The sequence below is a fragment of the Papaver somniferum genome, chromosome 3, assembly GCF_003573695.1.
Source record: "Papaver somniferum cultivar HN1 chromosome 3, ASM357369v1, whole genome shotgun sequence".
NCBI classification, from domain to species: Eukaryota; Viridiplantae; Streptophyta; class Magnoliopsida; order Ranunculales; family Papaveraceae; genus Papaver; species Papaver somniferum.
The window spans coordinates 73,220,553-73,244,369 of record NC_039360.1 but is presented as its reverse complement, the minus strand read 5'-3'; the positions used below and the strand labels follow the sequence as shown (position 1 = coordinate 73,244,369).

Genomic DNA, 23,817 nt, shown 5'->3' with positions numbered 1-23,817 from the left:
GAAACCGAACCAATGGTTAATGGATTGGTTTGGTTCATATTTTAAGAAACCGATAGTATTGGTTTCGGTTTTGGTTTGGCTAAAAACCGAACCAAAACCGACCATGAACAGCCCTACTAACAGCATTTCAATTTGCATCTCTGAGATCTATCAACAACAGCAGTATGGTTTGACCCATGATAAAACCATTTGGGATAAGGTTCCCTCTATTGATCTATGTTAAAGAAAAAAAAAAGTATCAATAGTTCAGCACTGAACTTTAGATGAGGTGATAAGGAGAATCTTAAAAATACTAAAATTCATTAAAGCAAGTTTACAAAGACAAAATATGGTGAGACTATAATTTAGTCAGTCTTTCTATCCTCTCTTTTAACCCTTTGCTGGCTGTGGGGGTAAGGGCATCACAACAAGCATGCATCATGTGATCTTCTATAACTTATTAAGCAGCTAGACCTTATCATCTAATTTATCATTTACAAGAGGACTCATCTCCATCCGGCTTCGAGGTGTTCGCGGAGTTCGAGGGGTACCCGGTGGTGCTGGTATTTGGGAGAGTTTGTGCCTAACGTACCCGTAAAACGTACATCCAATCAGCGTTATCGCACATCCCAAAGCGTTCATAGCCGGTATAGGATTTTTAAATACCAGCCAGGACGCCAGTACGGCCACTGCAACCTGTAGAACAGACAACCACATCAATATTATAGGTGTCAAGCTGAATCATAGAAACTATAGCAAGCCTCTTCATATTCAGATTGTTCAAAAGCTTTGAACCCACAAACAAAATTGGTGGAAATTTAGCAGCATAATATAAAGTAAAACTTGAAATTTTAAGTTTTCAATTTTCATCTATGACCCAAGGTGTGGAATTGCGTCAGACACTATCGAGAATATTTTACAAGACACCTGCATCTAACAAGGCCAACTGACAGGCAGATATTTCCATGGGCAAAATCCAAATTCCTAATTTCATAAATGCGCTTCTTTCCGAAGGATCCAAATATAAATGAATAGATCAACACCTCTACGTATTCACCAAGTGTCTGATAGAACTTAACATATAAAATGGAAAAGAAAACAGAAACCGAACTTCACTAATTCGGCCTCCATGACCAAGAAGGAAGGAAGAGTACAGGTAAATGTCTTCTAACTCATACTCTAAGATACTATTAGCAACAATAGTGCGTAATAATGCTAGGCAGATAGAATAAAAATCTTATTCCATCTCTCTTACCTTAAGATTACCAGCAACATTAAAAGTGACCGCAGTTGTGGAATGGATGACATAAAAGATGGAGAAATTGAGGCAGAAGGCCAATACACCAGAGCTGATAATGATGATAAGGGCCGAAATAATATTGTCATGTGTTTGAAACCAGTCCACCACCCCAGCCCCTTCCAGTAGCAGTGCTGGCACAGCCAAGATCATGGTTGCAAATGGTGCCATGTAGTACACAGTATTTATACTACACAAAATGGAAAGCATAGAACGGCATAAGTTCCAATAATAATTCATGAATAAAGAAACAAAAAATGGTAAAGCAATGGAAATTTACACTTCAAATGAATGTCTGATACCAACCAATCAATCGAAGGTAAAGTATATACAGTCACCATTAATAGTAACTAGCAAGTATAAACATTATGTCACTGGCCATCATTGGATACTACGGGTGTGCTTAAACAGGTGGATATGAGTTATTTGTCAATGAGTGTATTGGTTCCAAATAACTTTAGTTCCATAAGATAAGAGACATCACATAATATCAAGTGATTCTGGGATTTATAAACAGTAGGCTATCAGTTTATGTACTGACTCAACAACTCTACTTGAGCCCTACACGTTTGATTGCACTTCGTCAAGTATAGTTCAAGTGTGGGCTGAAGCTTTATAACTTCTCAACTGGCCTGGTCTTTAGAACTGGAGAAAGTGGCACGACCACATGTATCAAGAATGATATTCCAGTACCAATTACTTGTTATACTTCGGTGCCAAAAGTGTGAGCTTAAAATCAGAACTTGCTCAAGTTTGAGAAGAAAATAGATAATTACAATTTTTCACTAAGTATCATTATCTAATCACCAAGCATCAACAACCTCTAGTTTCGAACAAAAGAACCATCCATACTTAAAAACAACACAAATACCAAGTGTGATTGATGAGTTTGAAAGGGAATGCAGGGGGGAAATGGTTCAGACCAGGAATAAGTGGATTGGTGGTCTAAACTTGCATTACACAGTGAATGTACTTTGATAGACACATACAATCACTAATTTCATAGACACGGATATAGACATGGTTTTAACAAGCAGCAAAGGGTTGGGGTTTAGAGTAGAAAACCCATCAAGGAAAGCACACTTTACGTGCCTAAAATTCTAGGGCAATCAAATCTTGTAAGGAGGGAGACAGGATCTCGTAGATACAAAATACGGACAAATGAGCTGCTTAGAATGAACCTCTCCCAGACAAACAAAGGACACATTAGATAGATATCCACAAAAGCAAAAACACAACTAAAACTAACTGAGCTCTAATAGCAAATAAAAGAGCAGGCGAAAACCAACATACCTATCAAATTTAAATCCATGCAGCAGAGACTCTGCCAAAATAGTTTTTGTGGATGTAGCCAGACATCCAAACAATGCAGCACAAAATCCAAATACATTAAAACTGAGTTCAGTAACAGAAGTGAGAAGAATTCCTCCCACAATGGGTACCAAGGAAGACCAAATCCGCCAGTCAAAGAATTTCCTCCAAATTAGCCACTGCAGAACAACTGTTTCGTAGAATATTTTTTCTTTAGTTATTTACACAAAAAATGAGTGTAAACAAGGATGTCTAAATAGTAGCGAATAAGATTAGGACATTGAAAGTAGTATAATATAATTCTAACCTGTAGTTGCAGGAGTGAATGATTTTATTGTCTGCATAAAAGAGACAGGAATGTATCGTAAGCTTACATTTCCCAATACTATGTTGATACAGAACACAAATGACATTGGGAATATCCTTCTCCAGAGGTCTTCAGATTCAACCACAATCAGCGGCTTGATCTTCAGGATCTTGATGGCAATGTATGCTCCAATAGCTGAGCATATGAAGTGAACGCAAGAAACTGATAACGGGAATTTAAAATCCAGTTTCTGTAAACAACAAAAGGAACAGCAAGATAAAGTGAATTAAGCACAGTACTTTTTTCAATTACACCACATTTCCAGTTAATGGGGGTCTCTAAATATTTGTTTCAGCAGAAGAAAAAATGGAAGACAAGATAAACAATTACAAAGGAGATTAACATCTTCAAAGTAATATATCGTTTCAGCACCATGGTTATCACAGGATTCTAGTAAATACAGAGCAGGTTTACAGTCAAGTTAAAGAGAAAAAATTATGAGCTTGGCATATTAAAGATAAATATTTTCCACATAAAGATAAACAACAAAAGGAACAGCAAGATAAAGTGAATTAAGCACAGTACTTTTTTCAATTACACCACATTTCCAGTTAATGGGGGTCTCTAAATATTTGTTTCAGCAGAAGAAAAAATGGAAGACAAGATAAACAATTACAAAGGAGATTAACATCTTCAAAGTAATACATCGTTTCAGCACCATGGTTATCACAGGATTCTAGTAAATACAGAGCAGGTTTACAGTCAAGTTAAAGAGAAAAAATTATGAGCTTGGCATATTAAAGATAAATATTTTCCACTGTCCACTGATACGAATCCCAGTGCCACGACCAGTGGCCTACTCCTTCAGTAAGTGTTAAACTACCATAATGCCTTTTACAAGTTACAGCCATCCCTTACCAATCAAGATCGTATAGAAAATTTTGCAGTTTCTCTAAGATCTGAAAACAACAAGCCACAATATGAGAGGAACGCTGACTGTCCTGTTAGATTATATGCACTACAAGCTATGTTTAACAGATCCGTTTGAGGACATGAACAAGATCTGAAGGCACCAGCACCATAGATCAACCGAAGACCATATACCAGCACCATAGATCAACCAAAGACCATATATCATGTCATGGAATTGACATAGAAAGGGACAAAGTTGGTGCCACATTCATTGGGGTAAAATGACTATCAGTCCTTGCGCAACAAAGGGAACACGACCAACAGCTGCCACCGGCTCATTAAAGAAAAAAAATAACCAAGGGATTCCTGTCAAGAACTTAATGACCTATAATGTGGTTAAAGCACCCTTTGTCACTCATCCATTTAAAAGTGCATGATAGTAATTATACAAGTCAACTCTCTGTCTTCCTCCAGGAAAAGTCTTCTTGCTTAATATTCAACTTCCCTCTCTATTATCATTCTCTAAATTATTTTGACAGAATGAGAATACTTTTTCCTACTATTCATTGAGTAAAGGATGCACCGTGTGGGATCTGACCTTCTAGGCAGGTGGTTACTTCTCTGAGGTATGAATCGGAGACCATTTTTGGTATTGATTAATCCATTCTCCATCTAGGTATTAAGGTGTTAATAGGACAAAGGTATTAAGGTGTTAATAGGATATAGGGACATAGTGTTGACACCTAAATGAGCTGGTCATTGTGTAATCCACTAATCCTACACTTTTTTAGATCCTCAAAACATACACTAGGGAGTACTATGCTTGTTAAGTACTTAATGGAGTTGAAATTCATACTTCAGAATTTACAAAAATAAATAAATATATATACATACAAAATTTACATCAGATAAACAAATTGAATTATGCATAGCGCATTGCAGAATTCAGCTCAAATAATAGAATTCAAAGAACCCTAAGACATAATTCACACCTTCATGCAAACAAATCAAACTAAAGAATTAAGATCAGCCTTTTCACCTATAATGTCTTTGCATAAATCAATGAACAAAAAACAAAATTTGAATTTGGATTCTTCAAATTCTTGCCACAAATACACACATGAAGACTGAGAAGAAAAAACAAAAACAGCATCCAAAAGCAGCAAAAAGAAGAAAAAAAAAACTAGATCGGAAGCTGAAAAATAGAAGAAGAAGAACAAAAAGAGAAGAATACCTGAAAGATCCATTTGTTCATGATAATAACAGTGACATTAAAACCCCACCATTGAAGAATTGCAAGCAGTGAACGAAATACACTCCACTGAAACAATTTCCCTTCCTCCATCTCAATGGATGGATTATGGATCTCTCTCTATCTCTCAATCTCTCAAATACTCACCACCACCAGCACCACCAGCAGAAGGAAAAGAAAAGGAGAAGATCACAAAAACAATGAGAGAGATAAAACCCAGCAGCACATGAATTTTACTCCTGCTCTTATGACTAATGAAAATACAAGGAAAGTAAGTACCAATTAAAACGCCTCTTTCACTTTCTCTCTCTTTATATTAACATGATATTAATCAGATTTCAAAACCCTAATTTAAGAGATGTGCTGTAACGGTAGTGTGATGATTATGAAGGAGGAGGAGGAGGAGGAGGAGGAGGAGGAGGAGGAGATGGGTTTTTGTTGTGAAGATGACAAGAGAAACAAAACAAGTCTCTTCCCATGTCGAATGTATGTGTTGATTTTTCTCTCTTTTATGGTATGTCAACAAAAGTATATGTTGTTGTTTCAAATGAATCAATGTGATGCGATGTTTACCGTTGATACATTAATATTATTGTCTGTCTCAGAATATCTTGCGGTTATGAGGTGTTCAGGGAATTTTGGTGGGACATAAACTTGTGGGGAATTTATCGTGCATTTAAGTGTTGTAGGAGTTTCACCACTTGCAAAAAGAAAAAGAGTTTCAGCTTTCTCCAAAACGCACGGCACGATAATTTGGTGAAGTTTCACTCACTCAAAGATAGTTTTTCTGCGAATAAGATGTTTCCGCCTAACAGGGCAACTAGCATGGTTTGCAATTTTGCATCAATCCTATACAGGCTAGGCCTGCACACGGTTCGGTTCGGTGCGGTTATAGCTAAACCGTTCACCTAACTGTGTTCGGTGCGGTTATCACAATTAAAACCGCAGCCGAACTGTTTAGTATTCGGTTCGGTTTTTAACCGCACCGATACTATTCGGTTACGGTTCGGTTCGGTTCGGTTTTCACCTATACCCTGCACCTGTACATAAATACATTCTGAATTTCTGAATTTCTAATAAACTGATACTACATTCCATACTTAAGTCTTGACAAGATAACCATAGTCTACAGATTAAAAACAGAGTTGAAGTTCACAAACAAGTTGACCAAAGATTAAGTCTAAAGATTAACCAAAAAGTCTGATGAAAGTGAAACCAAAGTTAAAAAGAAAGTAGCATAAACAGTTGCCAGTAAAAGAAAAAGAGCCATCCATTTGATCTTCATTTCTCAAGTAGCAGACCAGTAAAAGATTGCAGTCCATCCATCTCTCAAGCCAATCATCCCCTTAATCTTCATCCTTTCCCAAAATGTCTGCAACAAGAATGCAAAGAAGAAATATTCAAATATATTCAATGAAGTCTGCATCTAACAGATAAAAGAAGATAACATTCATTCAAATTTCAAGTCAAAAGAGAAGAGATTCTATTACCATCTTCAATGTTGGAATTGTCATCTGGTACATAGTCACACAGAAAATCAAGAGAGATAGGTTTCTGCAACCAGCTTTGCGTACAGAGAAGTGCTTCAACTGTCCTGGCAGATAGCGAGCTTCTCCATGGGGTAAGAATGCGCTTTCCGGTACTGAATGCAGATTTTGATGCAACAGAAGACACTGGTATTGCCAAAATATCCTTCGCCATAAGTGATAGCACCTTGTACTTGGTACTATTAGCCTGCCACCATGCCAGAATATCAAACTCCCTGGTAGACGCTTCACAGTCATCAAGCAAATACCTTTAAAGTTCTGACTTTGGATGAGTACTATGAACATTCATTCTTCGCCTTTTCTTCCTTGATTCAAGCATATCCTCAATGTTCTCTTCTTGCACAGAAACAACCATGTCATCAACACCAGCAGCAGCTGTTGACCCAATACCTAAGACATCAGAAAAATCAATAGTAAGTAATGATAAAAAGCAGATAAGCAATATTAAGTAATGAACTAATGATGATCAATGGTAAGTAATGATTTCACCTTCCTCTGCATTGGCATTTGAATACATGCTGGTGTACTCATCATAAAGTCTTCCCATATCTTGTTTCACAGCCTTCAAAATAGTTGTAACCCTGAAATCATCTTGCTCATACAAACATTCCAGATCAAATTTCAAACCAGATTCTTTTTCCCGAGGATCAAGCAACCTAGCAAAATACATAACAGAGTTCATATCTTCATAATCCCCCCAATATGCGTTATACTTCCGAAACATTATTTCTGCCATCCTAGAAATATGAGGATCTCGGTTTCCTATAGCTCTAAGACGAACCAACTGTTCATGGATCAATGCCAGCTGCCATAGAAATTCATGTGAAGTAACCTGAACTGAAGCCGAGAACTTAACAGTAACATCAAAGAATATTTTTAAACACTTAACAAGACACCTAGCATATGACCAGTCTGCAGCATAGGGAGCATGATGACGGGGATTGTTCTTTTTCTTAATATTATTCTTTCTAGATACATCTACCTCACATTCAGATTCACTAGATGAACTAAGATAATAATCTTCATTATCAATTACAACAATATCATCATCGGTATTAGGTAAAACTTCACTTTCAGATTCTTTGAAAATATACTTAGAACGAAAGCTCTTGTCCTCCCTTTCTAACCTCTTAAATACCTTTTCATATGGAATGGCAGCTTCAAGCATCAGATACGTAGCATTCCACCTGGTCTTCACATCAAGGAAAACCATCTTCTTACAATCAATCTTCTCGAGAGCAGCACATTTTTTGAATTTGTCCAACCTAGAGGGAGAACCGGTAACAAACTTGATAACTGATCTGATCCTTCCAACTGACTTGTGATACAACAACACAGCATCTTTGACAACAAGCGCAAGAATATGCGCAGCACACCTTACCTGATAAGAATGGAACAAGGAAATATCATCAAAAAATCAGTAACAAGCACAAAGAAGTATAGAATAAGCATAGCAATAGAGCTAAGAAAAGTAATCATACCTGCATGTATTGAGCTCTCACTACTGCTCATGTCCAATTGATGACACTGGTTTGAAGATACTCAATTGCGACAGTATTTGCACTGACATTGTCCAAAGTCACACCAAAAAGATCTTCTAGACCCCCAATCCAGCAAACATTTCTCAAGCATTTTCCCAATCTCCTCTCCAGTATGACCCTTGATCAAGCAAAACAGGATGATCCTCTTTTGAAGTTTCCAATGGATATCAATAAAGTGCACTGTCACACACATATAATTGAAGTTGTTTGGAGAGGTCCATGTATCAGTTGTAAGAGAGACTCTTTGTTTACTTTCCTTGAAGTATTTCTTCAACTTCTCTTTCTCATCTTTGTACATAATTAAAAGATCTCTGTAAATGGTCATCCTGCTTGGCACCTTGAATCTAGGTTCAAGCTGTTCATTATATCTTCTAAACCCTTCTCCTTCTACAATTCTAAATGGCAGTTCATCTATGACGACAAACTCAGTCAATCTTCTTCTACACATATCCTTGTCATAACTTACAGCAACCAGCTGTGATGACTGTCCAGGCCTTGGTGGTGGAAACACCAAACTCTTTTGTCCCTTGAGCTTCTTGTTGGGATTCTCTGGACATGTGGCTAAATGTGTCTTCATGCTGGAAGTTCCATTTCCTCTACTATGTGCTTGCAATTTCTTGTGACAATGCTTACATTGTGCTTTTTCTTCGTTGATCCTTGTAAAGTCATTCCAAACTTTTGATCTAGTTTTCCCCTTCTTCTTAGGTACAACTTCAGGTGCAGGGTCCTGTGTAGGTGTAGCATGCTGTGTAGCTTGTGTTTCTTGAGTAGCATCAACTTGAGGTGTTATAGATAGTGTCACATCAGTAGAACCAGTTGCAGTGGATGGAAAGGGAGATGCATTTGCCATCTTGCAGCTTGATAATGAAGCTGAACTTGATCCAATCATTGCCCTGCCAAAGGTAAACAAGTTAGTTCTTACTTCTTAATACAAGCACACATATTTCTTAAAACAAGCAAGTTAGTTCTGATTCTGAACTTTAAAACAGTTCATATGCTCTAAGGAATTTTCTTAAAACAGTTCATATACAAGCACACTTATTTCTTAAAACAAGCAAGTTAGTTCTGCCAAAGGTAAACAAGTTAGTCATTTGCTACCTAACTAAATAAAACAGTTCATATGCTCTAAGGAGTAAGGAATTTTCTATGTAAAACTTGAAAACAAAAATAAAGTTGTGGCACAGGGTAGGCTTTAAATAAACCTAAACAGTTATCCTAACTCCTAAGATACACTCCACTTAGAGCTAGAAACTCCCCTAATAAGGGTTTAATGGAGTTATACCCAAATTCAAAAAGAAACACAAATCAGAAGCCTACCTAATAAACTTATCAGTTTGATTTGAAGTGTCAAGTATGAACAGACCTTATAGAGTATGTTTAGATACATCTTTATCTTTAAACACAAAAAATTACACAAGCAAAATCTTAAGCAAAAATTAAACCCTTTTCACACAGTCACAGATCATTAATCAACAAACCTTTTTCAAAACATTTTACATCAAAACCAGAACAAGTCAAAATGAAGATTGAACAAGAGAGATAGATTACCTGTAATCAGACTCCTTCCTTAAGAAATCTTTCAGACTCCTTCCTTGAGTTCCTCTCCTTAACTCAACCAAAACCTAAAATAAAAAACCCATGACTGTAATCAGAAAAATAAGATTTGACAAAAGAAATTGATTGATAAACACAAAACAACAAGCAAACGATTTCGATAAAACAAACCCTAAGTCCTAACAGAAGAATAATTAAAAAAAAAACCCTAGAAATTGAAAAACAAACAAATCAATCGAAACCCGTGACCTATTTACTTACTAGATAGAGCCATAGAGGCGGTGGTGCTCTTGATGGAGGTGGTGGTGGTCTGCTGTCTACTGGTGGTGGAGGCGACTGAGGTGATTCAGGTGAAGGCTGAAGAGAAAATGAAGAGGGAGAGGAAGAGAAAGAGAAACGAAGAAGAGAAATGTCGTAGAGATTAGGGTTTCAAAATATATATATGGTGGAGGCTTTAATCTAGACGGCTAGGATTAATCAGGATAAAAACTAATCGACAGTCCCTATTAATCGGTTGTTCGGTGCGGTTAGTGTGCGGTTATGGGTGGAACCGTTCACCGAACCGTAAATCTAACGGTTATTAAAATGAAAACCGTGACCGACCGTTGGATCATCGGTTCGGTGCGGTTTCGGTGCGATTAGTGCGGTTTCGGTGCGGTTTGTGTGCAGCCCTAATACATGCCACAAAATACGTGCTATTAGCGCAGAAGGTGTTGCGTTTGCAAAATCCCCGTTTGGATGGCATATATCTATTCGTTATATAGACGCCAACGATGACCGGGGTTACTAAAAACAAACAAAACACACTGGTTAGATAAGTCTAGGAAATCCATGAGCCTAACTAAGGAAAAAAAAGTTGATCCCGCAGGGCGAATTGTCAAAAGAGTAGTGAACATCACAAATCTAAGAAATCTAGGCGAGGTGAAATTATTTGTTGCAAAAACAGTAACAGCTCTATCTTGGATTTGTCGATTTTCACTTTCAATAAGCCTGGGCCCTGGACTGTTAGTGAAAAAATTTAACCCAGCACTGTCTAGTGTTCTAAAGAGGCAAGAGATCGCATATTGACATGTTTGCATCATTGCACGTGCATGGGGGGTACTTTGAGTGATAAAGATCGAAGAAGATGCATCATATTCGAATTGGGACCCTTGCAAATTTCTCTTCTAAATTGAAAGATTTAGTATATGATTTTTCCCAACTCATTGGGATCCTCTTGATAACATGTGACAAAATAATCAATATTCAACAACAATGCTAGCAAAATCCAGGAGTGGGCAACAACCATACATCATAACCCATGAGCTTTGCAACGAACTCTCCACAGTCCCCACCACTTTTTTTCTTTTTTTTTTCTTTTTCATTTTTGGCTTAAGACTTTGCTTTTCATTCCGTACTTGGAAACTATCGAGTCAGTTTTCTTTAGTTGATTTCTTGACTCTAATACCAAATGTGGTGAAGTTAGCACTAAGATGCGCTCTCTTAATGCATATTGTTGAAATGGACCACCATTACGATTGTTATAGTGACTCCCATTGAGCAAAGGTATTTCTGGTCACCAAAATCAATCACGGTTAAAGGTTTGCTTCCATTTATGACTTTTGACTTTTGTTGTACGCATATGGCATATTGTTCTTGTTTCAGTCTTTTGCAAACTTCTTGTTATCACTACAAAAATTATCCGATGCACTACATATGACATTAAAAAAAATTTAGCAACCTTTTAAAACAAAAAAAAACCAGCATTCTACCGGAGGGGTAGTTACTCAGGTGTTACATAACATACCTGCAGAGTTGGCTCCAGCATCATGTATCAGTTTTGTGTTGAAGTCATGCTCAATCTCATTTAAAGAACTTAGATATTGTAATAGTTTTGTTATGTTCGGATCTTTCCAAATGAAGTTGTCTAAATGACTAGTGCAGGAATGAAAACTAGCTAAGTTGGCCGCCGTAGTGTTTTGATATTTAGTGATGTTGATCAACTTTCTTAGGATAAAAGAAACCGCTTCAAAATTTACATCCTTCGTTTTATGGTACCCCAGGTTGAACCTTCCTTGGACCGCAGATTTATGTTCCTCTCCTATCTCCTTCAGAGTTGCCTCATCTTCAGCTTGGAAGTCTATATTAGCTCTCTGCAACTCCTTTTCCCAGATCACAGCTAGTTCAACTCCTCTTCTAGTTCTATTGTCTTCTGAGCTGCAATCTTTGATTCTTCTTGCTCCCACACAAATAAATAGCAACAGATAGAGGAACAAAAAAAAAAAAAATTAGCGCCTGGTCACATAGTATGGGATATGTAGTTTTTCTTATATATTTGCTCACATCGAGTCTACCAGAATGACGGGATTTCGTTCTAGTTGTCGAAGACTTTAATCAAACATATGAAGAGTAGAAGCTGCAAATGAGAAATTCAGAGGTAACGACTAACTTATGATCATTTTCATGAATGACCATTATCTCATAGTTATTTTAGAGTATTTTCCCTAGGTTATGGGTTTCTGGTTGTTTACTAGAAAAAACTGCCTTCGGGTCTCTCAACATACAATGTTATTCGTATAAAAAATAATTTGGACTTTTTGGTTTATGTTTCTATTTTAGAAGAAAATCTACTTACGGATCGATTACAGTATTGCCAACTGAGATGAGATGGTCTGATTTTGCATCAATATATGGATCAGTTTCATTATAGAGAGAAGTCTCGACTAGAATGACGAGTTTCAGTGAGTAACAACAAAGTAATAGAGAATTTTAAACAAACTCGAGGTTTAATCAAACTAACAAATCTAAGATTGTACCAGATAGTCCTACCAATTAATTCAACCACTTTAATTATATATTAAGGGTTAGAAGACAAAAAAATTTTTGTTTTTTTGGAAAGAACTAGTTTCTTCCAAATGAGTTACCAATCATGCATAAGGCAAAAGAGTTATGATCATAGAATGATCCCTCAATCTCTCACTCTTTTAGTAGTATGACAAAGAACTAATTTCCACCTAAACACTTTGATTTCCGAGAAGGGTGAAGAATACATCCTATGTGGAAACTCGTGGTAATAATTAACAACGTTAACTTTTTATCTCTCCTAAAATTAACGACTATGAGTGTTTAAAAGAATATTATTTAATATTAAACTTTGATAAGTGTTGCATGATTAGAGAAGGTGGAGAGGATATAGATACTCTTTCTTTTCGGAAAGAGAGAGAAATTCTCTATTAGAGATATATTGTACCTCGATCAGAGCAGAAACTTAAGATTTAACATCTGGATTATATCGTTCATCTATTATTTAATATAATATCATCTTGAGGAGCTGTTAAAGCATATCTCGGAGCTGAGCTATTTAAGTCCAAAAAGACCAAACCAAGTTTAATTAATATACAGTCTAAAACTATATTTTAAATCTAAGACTATAATTTAAATAAACTGGGGGAAAATATGGATGAAAAAATATAGCACCTACTAAACAGTTGACATTTGTAAGGTCCTTGAGCTTAGCGTCAAAATAAAGCTCAAATCGAGATAAAGATAACAAGTCTTCAGGTCGAGCAACTTGAAAATAACAATATAATAAAGAACGAGATGTGAAGAGTAATATCGTGACACGTGAAAGACCTGAGTTCTGGAGAAGGAGCGAAGATAAGATCAAGAGTTTCAGGAGTCAAGGCCTGGAGATCGAGAACTAATACAAAGTCAAGGTCGAGCAAATAACTTAATGTCAAAGTAAAATGTGAATGTATCGTGACGTCATCTGCATGTACACACGAGTGGTCCCTCATTTGACATATATTTAGCGTGATTCATACGCATATAACAATATATAAGCCTAAAAAGCTAATATAATTTGTTAGAGCAATGCTTGATTGAACCCACAAGTTTTGTTATCTCAAGATTGTTGTTAATGTTAGATGAACAAAATTATATCTTGATTTTTAGTCTACTAAAGTCAAATCTCGGACTAGGATTAGAAGTGTTTAGTTGAGTATTAGACATCACTGAATAACCCTCAAAGATTGAAGATTGGAGATCAAACGAAGACATCAATGAGGAATTCATTAACAAAGGTATGTGGTGACTGATTTCATTTGGACTCTTGTTAAATTCTACCTTTCTAATCTATCGAAACAAGTGCTCACTTTACAGGACAATTCCTATGACGGTAAACATGTATTTATATATGGACTCGAGGATATTTGAGCCATGACTTTAGTGATGATAACCTTTGTCCCTGAAAACGTCCCCATGTTGTAGTGAATGAGTATACGAATTCAACGAGCGAAGAATCGCTCAATTTCGAGTTATAACGAAGAAGTTATGAGCGATTTATTAAAGTAACACTTATAAGTGTTGTTGCAGTTCGTGAATATGAAACACTCCACGAACTGTTTGTAACGGTTCACGGATTTGAGCGTGAAAACATGACTAGATGCCTTTTTTGGTCAAGTTTTTGATGTTTCCTTGTTTAGGCAAGATGTTTTTGATCAATTATTCCATACACAATTGATTGCCATATTCAAGTGTGCATGATGTTTTAAACTCCTTCCTAAGTTAAATTATAATTTATTAGATAAAAATACAATTTATGCTAAAGTAATTATTTATACAAGAGTTGTAAGTTGTAACTTAAGAAAGACTCTAAAAATAAGGAGAGTCTTGAAAAAGGAAAATAGCTCACGAACTTGTTTAGATTTCAAACAACGCTTGACTATAAATAAAGGGTTTGTGTAAGCTCCACAAATCATCCCTTGGAAAATTGGTGTAAGCGCTTCATAAGGTTGTTTTCCACTATTTTTGTTCTTCGTGAACAAGAGTGATACAATAAGACTTTGTTTTGGGGATCACAAAGCACGAGTTGGTAATAATCTTCTTGATAGTTATACAACTTGTAATCTAGGTTAATCAATAATTCTTGTTTATTCTAAGGTCATTCTCTTCCGATATAAGGTCATTCAAGGATTGTTGATCATAAACCCTAGGTTTGATAGATTTCAGCTCACGATCGTATACCGACATTAGTTGGTAGAAATCTGGACTAGAAAGGAAACTTCAATTAAGGTGTCTCATAAATTCCTTAAGAAGTTTTAACAAGATATCTCTAGATTTATTCTATAGTTGTTTTTGTTGTAGAATAATTAGGTTTCTCTTCCAGTTTTGAAGAGTATAATAAACCCAAATTTACAAGTTTGTCTTGATATTACTTGTACCTAGTAATTTTTTTTCTCAAAGCAAACACAAGATTTCCAAAACCTTGATTCACATCTAAAGGGAAATCAAACCGATGTTTTCTGAAAGCAAAATATCAACGGTGTTATTGCATCTTATAAAGAGAACTAACGTTTTGCTAGAGGATTTTTCAAGTATAGCTTCTAAAGTGAATTGGTATTCTACTATAAGATTTTCGAGAGTAGCTTCTAAAGAGAATTGGTGTTCTTCCAGAAGATTTTCGATAGTAGCTTATAAAGAGAATTGGTGTTCTGCTAGAATATTTACAAGAGGAATTCCTAAAGAGAATTGGTGTTTTGCTAGGAGTTTGGTGTAACAACTTGTGTTCAAATATGGAAAAGGTCCCGGGGTTTTTCTGCTATTGTGGTTTCTTCGTTAACAAAATTTCTCTGTGTCTTGCTTTACTTTTTACTTCCGAATTTTATTTGTATTGATATAATTAAAGTAACAACAAGTGATTCGATATTCAACGTAGGAAGTTTTTAAAACTGTATTCGGTATTTGTACAGTTCCAGTATATACTAGGTTTTTCTTGGATATTGATTTTTGAGATCATCCAAGAGTTTTTGTATACAATCAGGTTCACAAATCTTTGATCTAAACTACTGATCGACACAAACATCAAGTTGCTCCACTAAAAACTTGATATACTTCATTAGGAAGCTGGTCATCAAGATAATACTAGCAATATCTTGGAGGTGGAAGCTGAGATTCATAAATGGGAGGACATAAAAAATGAATTTTTGCAACAAAACAATAAAGATAATTTCTTCAAAGAAGCAGACAACAATACAGAGTTCAATTATGCAAATGCCAACAGTAGAAGATCAAGAAACAGAATAGATGCCTTGCAGGACAAGAATGGATCATGGTGTACGAATAGGGAGTCATTATCCAAGCTTTTGACAGAGCATTTTAATGAGATCAACACTACTTCAAATCCTAACTTAGATGAAGATTTTCTTAGTCATGTTAAGCTTGTTATTACTCCCTAAGATAACGACAGATTAACATTCATTCCTTCTGAAGCAGAAATTCTAGCAACATTTAAAAGTATGGATCCATGGAAGGCTCCGGGTCCAGATGGGTTCCCTCCATGCTTATACTTAACACAGTGGGATGTTGTAAAAGATGATATTGTTGGTATGATTCAAGACTTCTTCAAAAGTGGTTTTCTTAGCAAGAAGATTAATCAAACAAGACTCATGATGGTCCCTAAAGTCAAAAATCCAAGTACACCTTCTGATTACAGAACGATTGCATTATGCAACACTTCCTATAAGATTATTGCTAGGAGAATGAAAAGCTGACTGGATAGAGTTATTTTTCCTCTTCAATCTGCTTATGTATCAGGGAGACTCATCTCGGATAACATCTCACTTGCACATAAATCATTCATACATTAAAAATAAAGAAACGTGGTGATGGTTTTTTAGCTTTACAACTTGAGATGTCGAAAGCCTTTGATAGGCTTGAATGGAGCTTTGTTCTTGAAGTGATGAGGAAAATGGGATTTGGGGAGAAGTTTTGTGGTCTTATCTCTCAGTGCATCTCTACAACTGAAATATCAGTTATTCTTAATGGATCCCCTTGCTCGCCATTTCACCCTTCAAGAGGGATCAGGCAAGGGGACCCAATCTCACCTTATCTCTTCATTATTTCCATGGAGGCTTTCTCAAGAGCTATGGTAGCTGCTAAATTCTCAAAGAAGATAAGAGGTATCAAGATAGCAAGAAGAACACCTCCAATAAGTCACTTACTATTCGCAGATGATTATTTGATCTTTGTAATCTGGATAATATTCAGCATCTACAAGACATTCTGCAAGATTTTAGTGCAGCATCAGGTCAGCTTCTAAACTACCAGAAATCCAATATTTCTTTCAGTAAAAACCTTGCCCAATGAGAAGCACAAGCCATTATTAATCTTCTGAATGTTAAAACAATGTCAGAGGATGAGAAATATCTCACCATTCCTTTATTTTTGAAAAAGAAGAAGAAGGTTTCTTTCAACTTTCTAGTGGATAACATGCAAAGAAGGTTAAATAACTGGAGGGGAAAAATGGAGTCTCAAGCAGGGAGGTCTGTGGTGGTTAAAAATATTCTCAATACCATTCTGGTGCATCAAATGAGCTCATTCAAGCTTCCATAGGATACAGTTAACAAAATGAATTCTCTGTAGCTGCATTTCTGGTGGAATAAGAAATAGAAGAAGGGGTTATACTTAACCTCTTGGTCAGGTAACTATCGTACTATAGCCGATGGAGGCTTAAACTTCAGGGATTTGTGACTTTTTAATCAAGCTCTTCTGGAAAAATCTGCTTGGAGACTTTGCACAGCTAAAAATATCTTATGGGGTGGGTACCTTCAAGCTAAGTATTTCAAAACTCTAAATACTCTTCACGCCCCTAAAAAGGCATACTCAATTTGGTCTTGGAAGAGCATCGGTTCCGCTTTGGGATTCATATATAAATATAGTTTCTGGTCTGTGGGAAATGGAAAGCAAATCTTAATTTGGAAAGATAAGTGGATTCTCAATACTGACTATCCCCATTCTCCAACTAGTGATGCAGTAAATCCTGGTAGTTACACTTTCTGGACTCATTGATCAAGACAGGAAATCATGGAAACATGATATTATCTCTCAACTATTTGATCAGGAAACAGTGGCAAAGATTCTTAGTATGAGAATTCCACTAAGAAGTGAGGATAAGTTGATCTGGACAAAAACAAAGGGAGGTAGATTCACGGTTAGATATGCCTATCAAGTCCTCTACAACAACAAATACCATGACGGGAAGATTCAGACAATAAAAAGAAGCAATAATATATGGAAGCAAATCTGGATGTTGATGTTATTCCAAGAACAAGGCTTTTCATTTGGAAGTGTGCTAAAGACATCATTTACTCTAAAGAGATAATGAGCAGAAGAATTCCACAAGACACTGTCATGTGTTGCAGGTTCAAGGTCAAAACTGAAACTACAATGCACATTCTTTTAGAGTGTCCGTTAACGATGGAAGTTTGGTCCGGGGCAGGCTACATCATACCTAATATACAAAGGAAAACCCCAAAAGATTGGATATCGACGTGGATCTAACAGAACTCTGGTAGGAAAAATGGCAGTGATTTGTTGGCATTTGTAGAAAGATAGATGCACTGCAGTCTTCAACAACAAACTCAGCTCTCCTCAACAAACTCTACACAGCATAAACAACTTTCTGAATGATATGACTTTGGTTACAAACCTAAGACCAACTCAGTTAGAGCTGCAGTCATTCCTAAATGACAACCACTTGAACTAGATGTGGTTAAAGTTAATGTTGATGCGTCATTTTGTCATATAACTCATGCTGGAGGCTATGAACTAATATTTAAAAATTCTGCAGGTGCGCATGTAGCCTCGAGGAGTGTGATCTTCAATGGAGCGACTGGATCAGAGCAACTGGAGCGCTTGGCAGTGTTAGAGTCTATCAAAATGGCTTTGGAGTTGAATATTAACAAGATTGTTATTGAGATAGATTACCTACCACTTGTGCATGCAGTCCAGGGAGAAGATGCAGAAGTTCTTTGGGGAGCATAGAGACATTGTCGAAGATATTTTTTGTCTTGTACGCACGCAAATAGATTAGCCAATAAGTGTACTGATGAATTGGCAAGGTATACTCATAAAAAAGGCGTTTCTAATACATGGCGCAGAGGTCCTCCAACATTCTTGTTAAACTATATTCAGCACGATAGTGCTCAAGTAATCTATCCTTCATTTGCATTAAAAAAAAGAGTATGCTTAAAAACAAGATTCCAAAAGATACACGTAAAAAAAAAGGATCACAAAGGATACCCTGAAAATAAAATAATAAAAAATGAGCCCGATACACAGCCCTGCTGATAATCATATGAGGATGGGGGCCAATTTTTATCTGGGCCCTTTTTATTTCTCATGGGATATTCTTCTAGAGCACCAGCAAGAGGAGTAATAGGTATCAGGGCATGAGTATAACCTATTTAACACTGAATTTGGGAAGGAAACGAAGAAATTTCTCTCCTACCTTTTTACCTTCCATGGCTATTTATAGTCCCATATTCTTCTCCTGCTAAGATCCCATTTACAAACTTCCCTTTTCGAGAGAGAAACAAACAAACACAAACAACTTTTCTTTTCTGGCAGCAATGAAGAGAGAAATTCTTTGATTACACTCTTGTTCCATTAGGTCTTGGTTTAATGGTTTCTTATCATGTTTGGCTTCTTTATCGAATCATAACACAACCTACAAAAACAGTAATCGGTGTTAACGCCATCAATCGAAGAATTTGGGTCAAGACCATGATGGAGGTATCATCTTAGACAAATCTTCTTCTTTTCCATGTTTGCATGTGTTACTTATTATCTGTTTCTTAAGATTATGTTTTGTTCTGCTTTGATTTTTGCTGTTGCAGGATACATCAAAGAATGGTGTTCTTGCTGTCCAAACATTGAGAAACAATATAATGGCATCAACACTATTAGCATCAACAGCTATTATGTTAAGTTCACTGATAGCAGTACTGATGACTAACAAGAACAGCAACCAATCTTCAGATTTTATCTTTGGTGATAGTAGTCCATTAGGGTTTTCCATAAAGTTCTTTTCGATCTTATTGTGCTTCTTGTTGGCATTTTTGTTTAATGTCCAATCAATACGGTATTACAGTCATGCAAGTATTTTAATCAATGTGCCACTTACGAAGATGAGTGCTAATTCAACACATTTAACGCCTAATTATGTGGGTAGAGCTTTGAACAAGGGGAGTTATTTCTGGTCATTGGGTTTAAGAGCATTTTATTTTTCTTTTCCACTGTTTTTGTGGATTTTTGGTCCTATTCCTTTGTTTTGTTGTAGTCTTTTCCTGGTTTTTATGCTCTATTTTCTTGATATCACTTTTGAGTTTGGGTTGGGTGTTAGTAATGTTGAAGATGAAGAAGAAGAAGCTGTATGAGAGAAACAAAAGAGAAGTAGAGCATTTGGGTCATTATCCATGGTAGAGCAGTGGGTTTTGTGACACTTGGCTAAACAATAGAGAGAACAATGAAGATTCAACCCAAGTTGAATCAAGATTTATTTTGTTTTCTTTCTTTTTTGTGTAGAATTTTAGTATTGATTCAGTAGAAATCTGGTTCCAAGGAATATGAGTTGTTTTTTCTTTATGATCTTGTTTGGTGGATGATTAATATTTACATGGTTTTCTGAAGAAATGTTGTTGAAACTTGATATTGGTAGTGGACTTATTAAATGACATGGAAGATTCTTTTTCTTTTTAATATAACATGCTAAAATGATGTTGCTTTGGGCATAAAATGAGAATATGTTTCTATTCTAGCACTAAATGCTGATGCAAACACAAGTACGCAACTACATTTTTGGTCTTTCTTCGAAGAAGTGTGCAAATCTTTTGATTACTTTACCCACCTAAGCGCACTAGGCCGAGACTTTCTGCGCTTGGCATCTCTTTTTGGTTCCACTGACATGTTGAACTTTGTTGAATTCAACTAGAGGACAAAAGGACATAGGAATCAAGAATATCTCATGTTGTGTTGGTGAACTTTATGAACATGCAATGCAAGACTAGAGACGTTTTTCACTAGATGTGATGCATAAGTGGGTCGTCGCAAGAAAACAAGGAGTATGAACTATATATCTCTCTTCTACCTACTGGTTGCAAGTTTCAGTCGTGCTCTTTTGTTGTAGATGCCCCACCCAGACGGGCAAATAGGTAGGGGGGCCGGTCTTCATTGAGTGGTAGTTTTGAGAATGGACAATTCAGGACATATATAGCATATCAACTATGAATTTCACAACCACAAAATAGTCGATCGTGGTGATCATGAGCCAGGGGTTCTTAACTATGAATTCACCACCACAAAAATAGTCGATTAGCCAAACAATCTCTGTAAGTCGAATTATTTTAAAAAAAAAGGTTTAAAAAGTTAGTAGTGCAACAAACTGTCAAAGAGTAGTAATATTCATGACTAGCTTGGCGGTTAACTTTTTCTATACTTTATGAAAATATAGTAGAGAGTACTAGTTTTTAGAAGATAAATTAGCTAAAGAACTTAAAATCAAGGATACCAGATTTTTCTCAACTGGATTCCTCTCTTGTAATTATGAATGTTTGATTTTTTGCCGTGGCCAATCTGAAATTGGAATCCTCTAATCGATCAAAAAAAAAAAATTGGAATCCTCTCCTTTTTTTAAGTTAACATAGGTCAATTTTATATAAACAAAGATAAACTCCACATGGAATTTCCCATTTTACACTTGATGACCACTGCCACGGTGGGAAGGCCGGCCGAAAAAATCGAAGTGAAAGTATCATTTTTCTTGACACGACGCGAAAGTATCATTTTTTCTGACACGCTGCGAAATTATCATTTTTCCTCACACGGGGTGAAAGTATCATTTTTCCTCACACGGGGTGAAAGTATCAGTTTTCCGGAAACGGAAAATTAGCCGATGCATAAACCAAAATATAGCCGCATGATGTGATATGCATCATTTGTGGTGGTTTGCATATGACTACGCATTCAATTTTCGAAAATTGTGCCTTAAAATGAAATTATCACTTTTCTTAAAACGGAGAGAGTATATCGTTTTATTAGTTGCAATAGAAAACAAGTTGATGCATAAACCAAAATATGGCTACATATCATGTACCCTTTGTGGTGGTTTGCACAATGAATATACATTTAATTTTCCAAAATTGTGCCTAAAATGATAAACAACTCCAAATTTTTCATAAAAAATCTAAATTTGATATTGTTATTTGTACTCATTCCGTAGATCTTTTTAAAACCATTCCAACGAGGTAAAATTTGTAAAATTCCAAGGCACGGATTTTTGGATATGTTATATTAAAGGAGTTATAGTAACTGGACTAAAAGAGAGGGACAATTTTATCTAATGAAAAAGATTAACCATGGACACCAAATCCAATCTTTTTGTGTCAAATTGGAAAAAAATCATACTTCACATTGACACAAAGTCAGCATATATAGAGTCTTCCTATTGGAAAATATCTCTTAGGCTTATTCTTCACAATAAACCTAAGAGATATTTTCCAGAGGTGACTAACAAAACAACTTTCTTTTATTTGGTGGAGGAAAATTTTATCTACTAAACCGTTACCATATATTTACCTGGAAGATATCATTTCAAGGGAGTTCCAACAATACCAGGTCGGGCCTATTTTTTTTCTTTTAAGGCGAATGAGCGATGTTATCTTAATTTACTTTATTTTTTATTCGAAAACAGAAATAATTGTCGAGACAATTACTCGATAACAGAGTTTAGGACAACATAGCTAATTATAGCCTCATGCAGAAGCATACCGTTTTCATGCATCAATCCGGCATGACAAGCAATGCTTACAAATTGTAAGTACATTAAGCTCAGACGCTTCCAATTTAAATCTCCTATGGTATTGTTGTTGGCAGCTAGGTTTTCCAAATTAAGAGTCATAAAGTTTTTATACCATTGAAAAATGGGGATAAAATGGTGTTGAACACCTCCTGAATCGAAGATTTAGGCTAAAACTCTATGCAAATCTGCGCAGCCAAATACGTTTACTTCATTCAATTTCAGATAGGATCAATACAGGGTTCTCTTACAATATAAATACCCAATAATTAGCCCTAATTCTACTTAATGGATGAAGAACACACGTCCCTTATCGAGTGGACAATATTAACCAATATCAGGATTGCTAAATACACCCAGACAGTTACTACATGCAGACCAACAGGACAACCCTTACTGCTGAGAATGCAACATTGCCTCCCCCTGAACAGGATCCTTGTCCTCAAGGATAAACCGTGGATAGTGAGCCTTAATATTTGTAATGGCCTCCCAAATAGCGTCTTCTGGAGAAGAATTGGTCCATTGGATGAGCACCTGGGGAACTAGTTTTTTCCCAATGAGCACAGTTCTGTGGCTCAACACCTTTTCTGGCAGCATGATTATGTCTCCTGTAAGATCAACAACATGCAGTGTAGGGGAAGGAGTGTACCTGAGGCCAATGTGTTTATTTAACTGAGAAACATGGAACACTGGGTGAATGCGAGAGTTAGATGGAAACTCCAATTTGTAAGATACTTTTCCCACCTTCTGCAGTATTGGAAATGGACCATAGAACTTAGCCGAGAGTTTGAAGTTTTTTCTTAAAGCAATAGAGGCCTGTCTGTAGGGTTGGAGCCTCAAGTAGACCAAGTCCCCCACTTCAAATGTTCTGCAACCCTAGAAGCATCAGCATATAACTTCATTCTTTCTTGTGCCTTCTGAAGATATTCTTTCAGTAAGTCCAGCATAGAGGCTCTGTCTTTTAAATAAGTTTCCACTGCAACTACAGAAGTAGTGGCAGTAGTAGGGAAGGCCATGTGTGGAGGAACATACCCATACAAGGCTTGAAATGGAGACATCTTCAACCCTCTGTGAAAGCTTTTGTTATACCAGCATTCAACTAGTACTATCCATTGACTCCAGTTGCTTGGTTTATGGCCAGTGAGGTATCTCAGGTAATTCTCTAGGCATGCATTCACCCTTTCAGTTTTCCCATCTGTTTGGGGGTGATAGGAAGTGCTCAGGTTCAAGGAAGTGCCCAAATCTTGGAATAAATCCTTCCAGAAATGACTAGTAAAAACCTTATCTCTGTCAGACACAATAAAAGATGATAGTCCATGCAGCTTGAATACAGTATTGAGGAATGCTTGAGCCACAGAAGCAGCTGTATAAGGGTGTTGCAGAGCAATGAAATGAGCATACTTTGTGTTAGAGCATAGCTCGGTCGACCTCGCATGCGTTGCTATCTCAAGCAAGTTTGTCAATGTTAGGGATCAAAACTATCAGTCTTGATTTCTAGTCTACA

At 36.4% G+C, this 23,817-nt stretch overlaps 2 protein-coding genes across 2 annotated transcripts; one reads left to right on the top strand and one right to left on the bottom strand.

The window, feature by feature from the left end:
* Positions 1 to 179: 179 nt before the first annotated feature.
* On the bottom strand, positions 180 to 5,544 carry LOC113356487 (UDP-galactose transporter 1). The gene is made up of 5 exons (XM_026599638.1): positions 5,041 to 5,544; positions 2,895 to 3,144; positions 2,570 to 2,777; positions 1,235 to 1,466; positions 180 to 675 (listed from the first exon to the last, which is right to left on the bottom strand). The coding sequence occupies exons 1-5, from the start codon at positions 5,149 to 5,151 to the stop codon at positions 448 to 450; spliced, it is 1,029 nt and encodes a 342-aa protein (XP_026455423.1). The 5' UTR covers positions 5,152 to 5,544; the 3' UTR covers positions 180 to 447.
* A 13,381-nt stretch (positions 5,545 to 18,925) lies between these two features.
* Positions 18,926 to 20,183, top strand: LOC113361359. The gene is made up of 2 exons (XM_026604624.1): positions 18,926 to 19,252; positions 19,357 to 20,183. The coding sequence occupies exons 1-2, from the start codon at positions 19,142 to 19,144 to the stop codon at positions 19,894 to 19,896; spliced, it is 651 nt and encodes a 216-aa protein (XP_026460409.1). The 5' UTR covers positions 18,926 to 19,141; the 3' UTR covers positions 19,897 to 20,183.
* The last annotated feature ends 3,634 nt before the right edge of the window (positions 20,184 to 23,817 follow it).

Coding starts and splice junctions, on each gene's coding strand:
- LOC113356487 (XM_026599638.1), bottom strand. CDS start 5,151: ATGGAGGAAGGGAAATTGTTTCAGTGGAGTGTATTTCGTTCACTGCTT. Junction 3,145..5,040: donor TGAACAAATGGATCTTTCAG/GTATTCTTCTCT, acceptor TGTTGTTTACAG/AAACTGGATTTTAAATTCCC. Junction 676..1,234: donor ATGTTGCTGGTAATCTTAAG/GTAAGAGAGATG, acceptor TCTGTTCTACAG/GTTGCAGTGGCCGTACTGGC.
- LOC113361359 (XM_026604624.1), top strand. CDS start 19,142: ATGGTTTCTTATCATGTTTGGCTTCTTTATCGAATCATAACACAACCT. Junction 19,253..19,356: donor GGGTCAAGACCATGATGGAG/GTATCATCTTAG, acceptor TTGCTGTTGCAG/GATACATCAAAGAATGGTGT.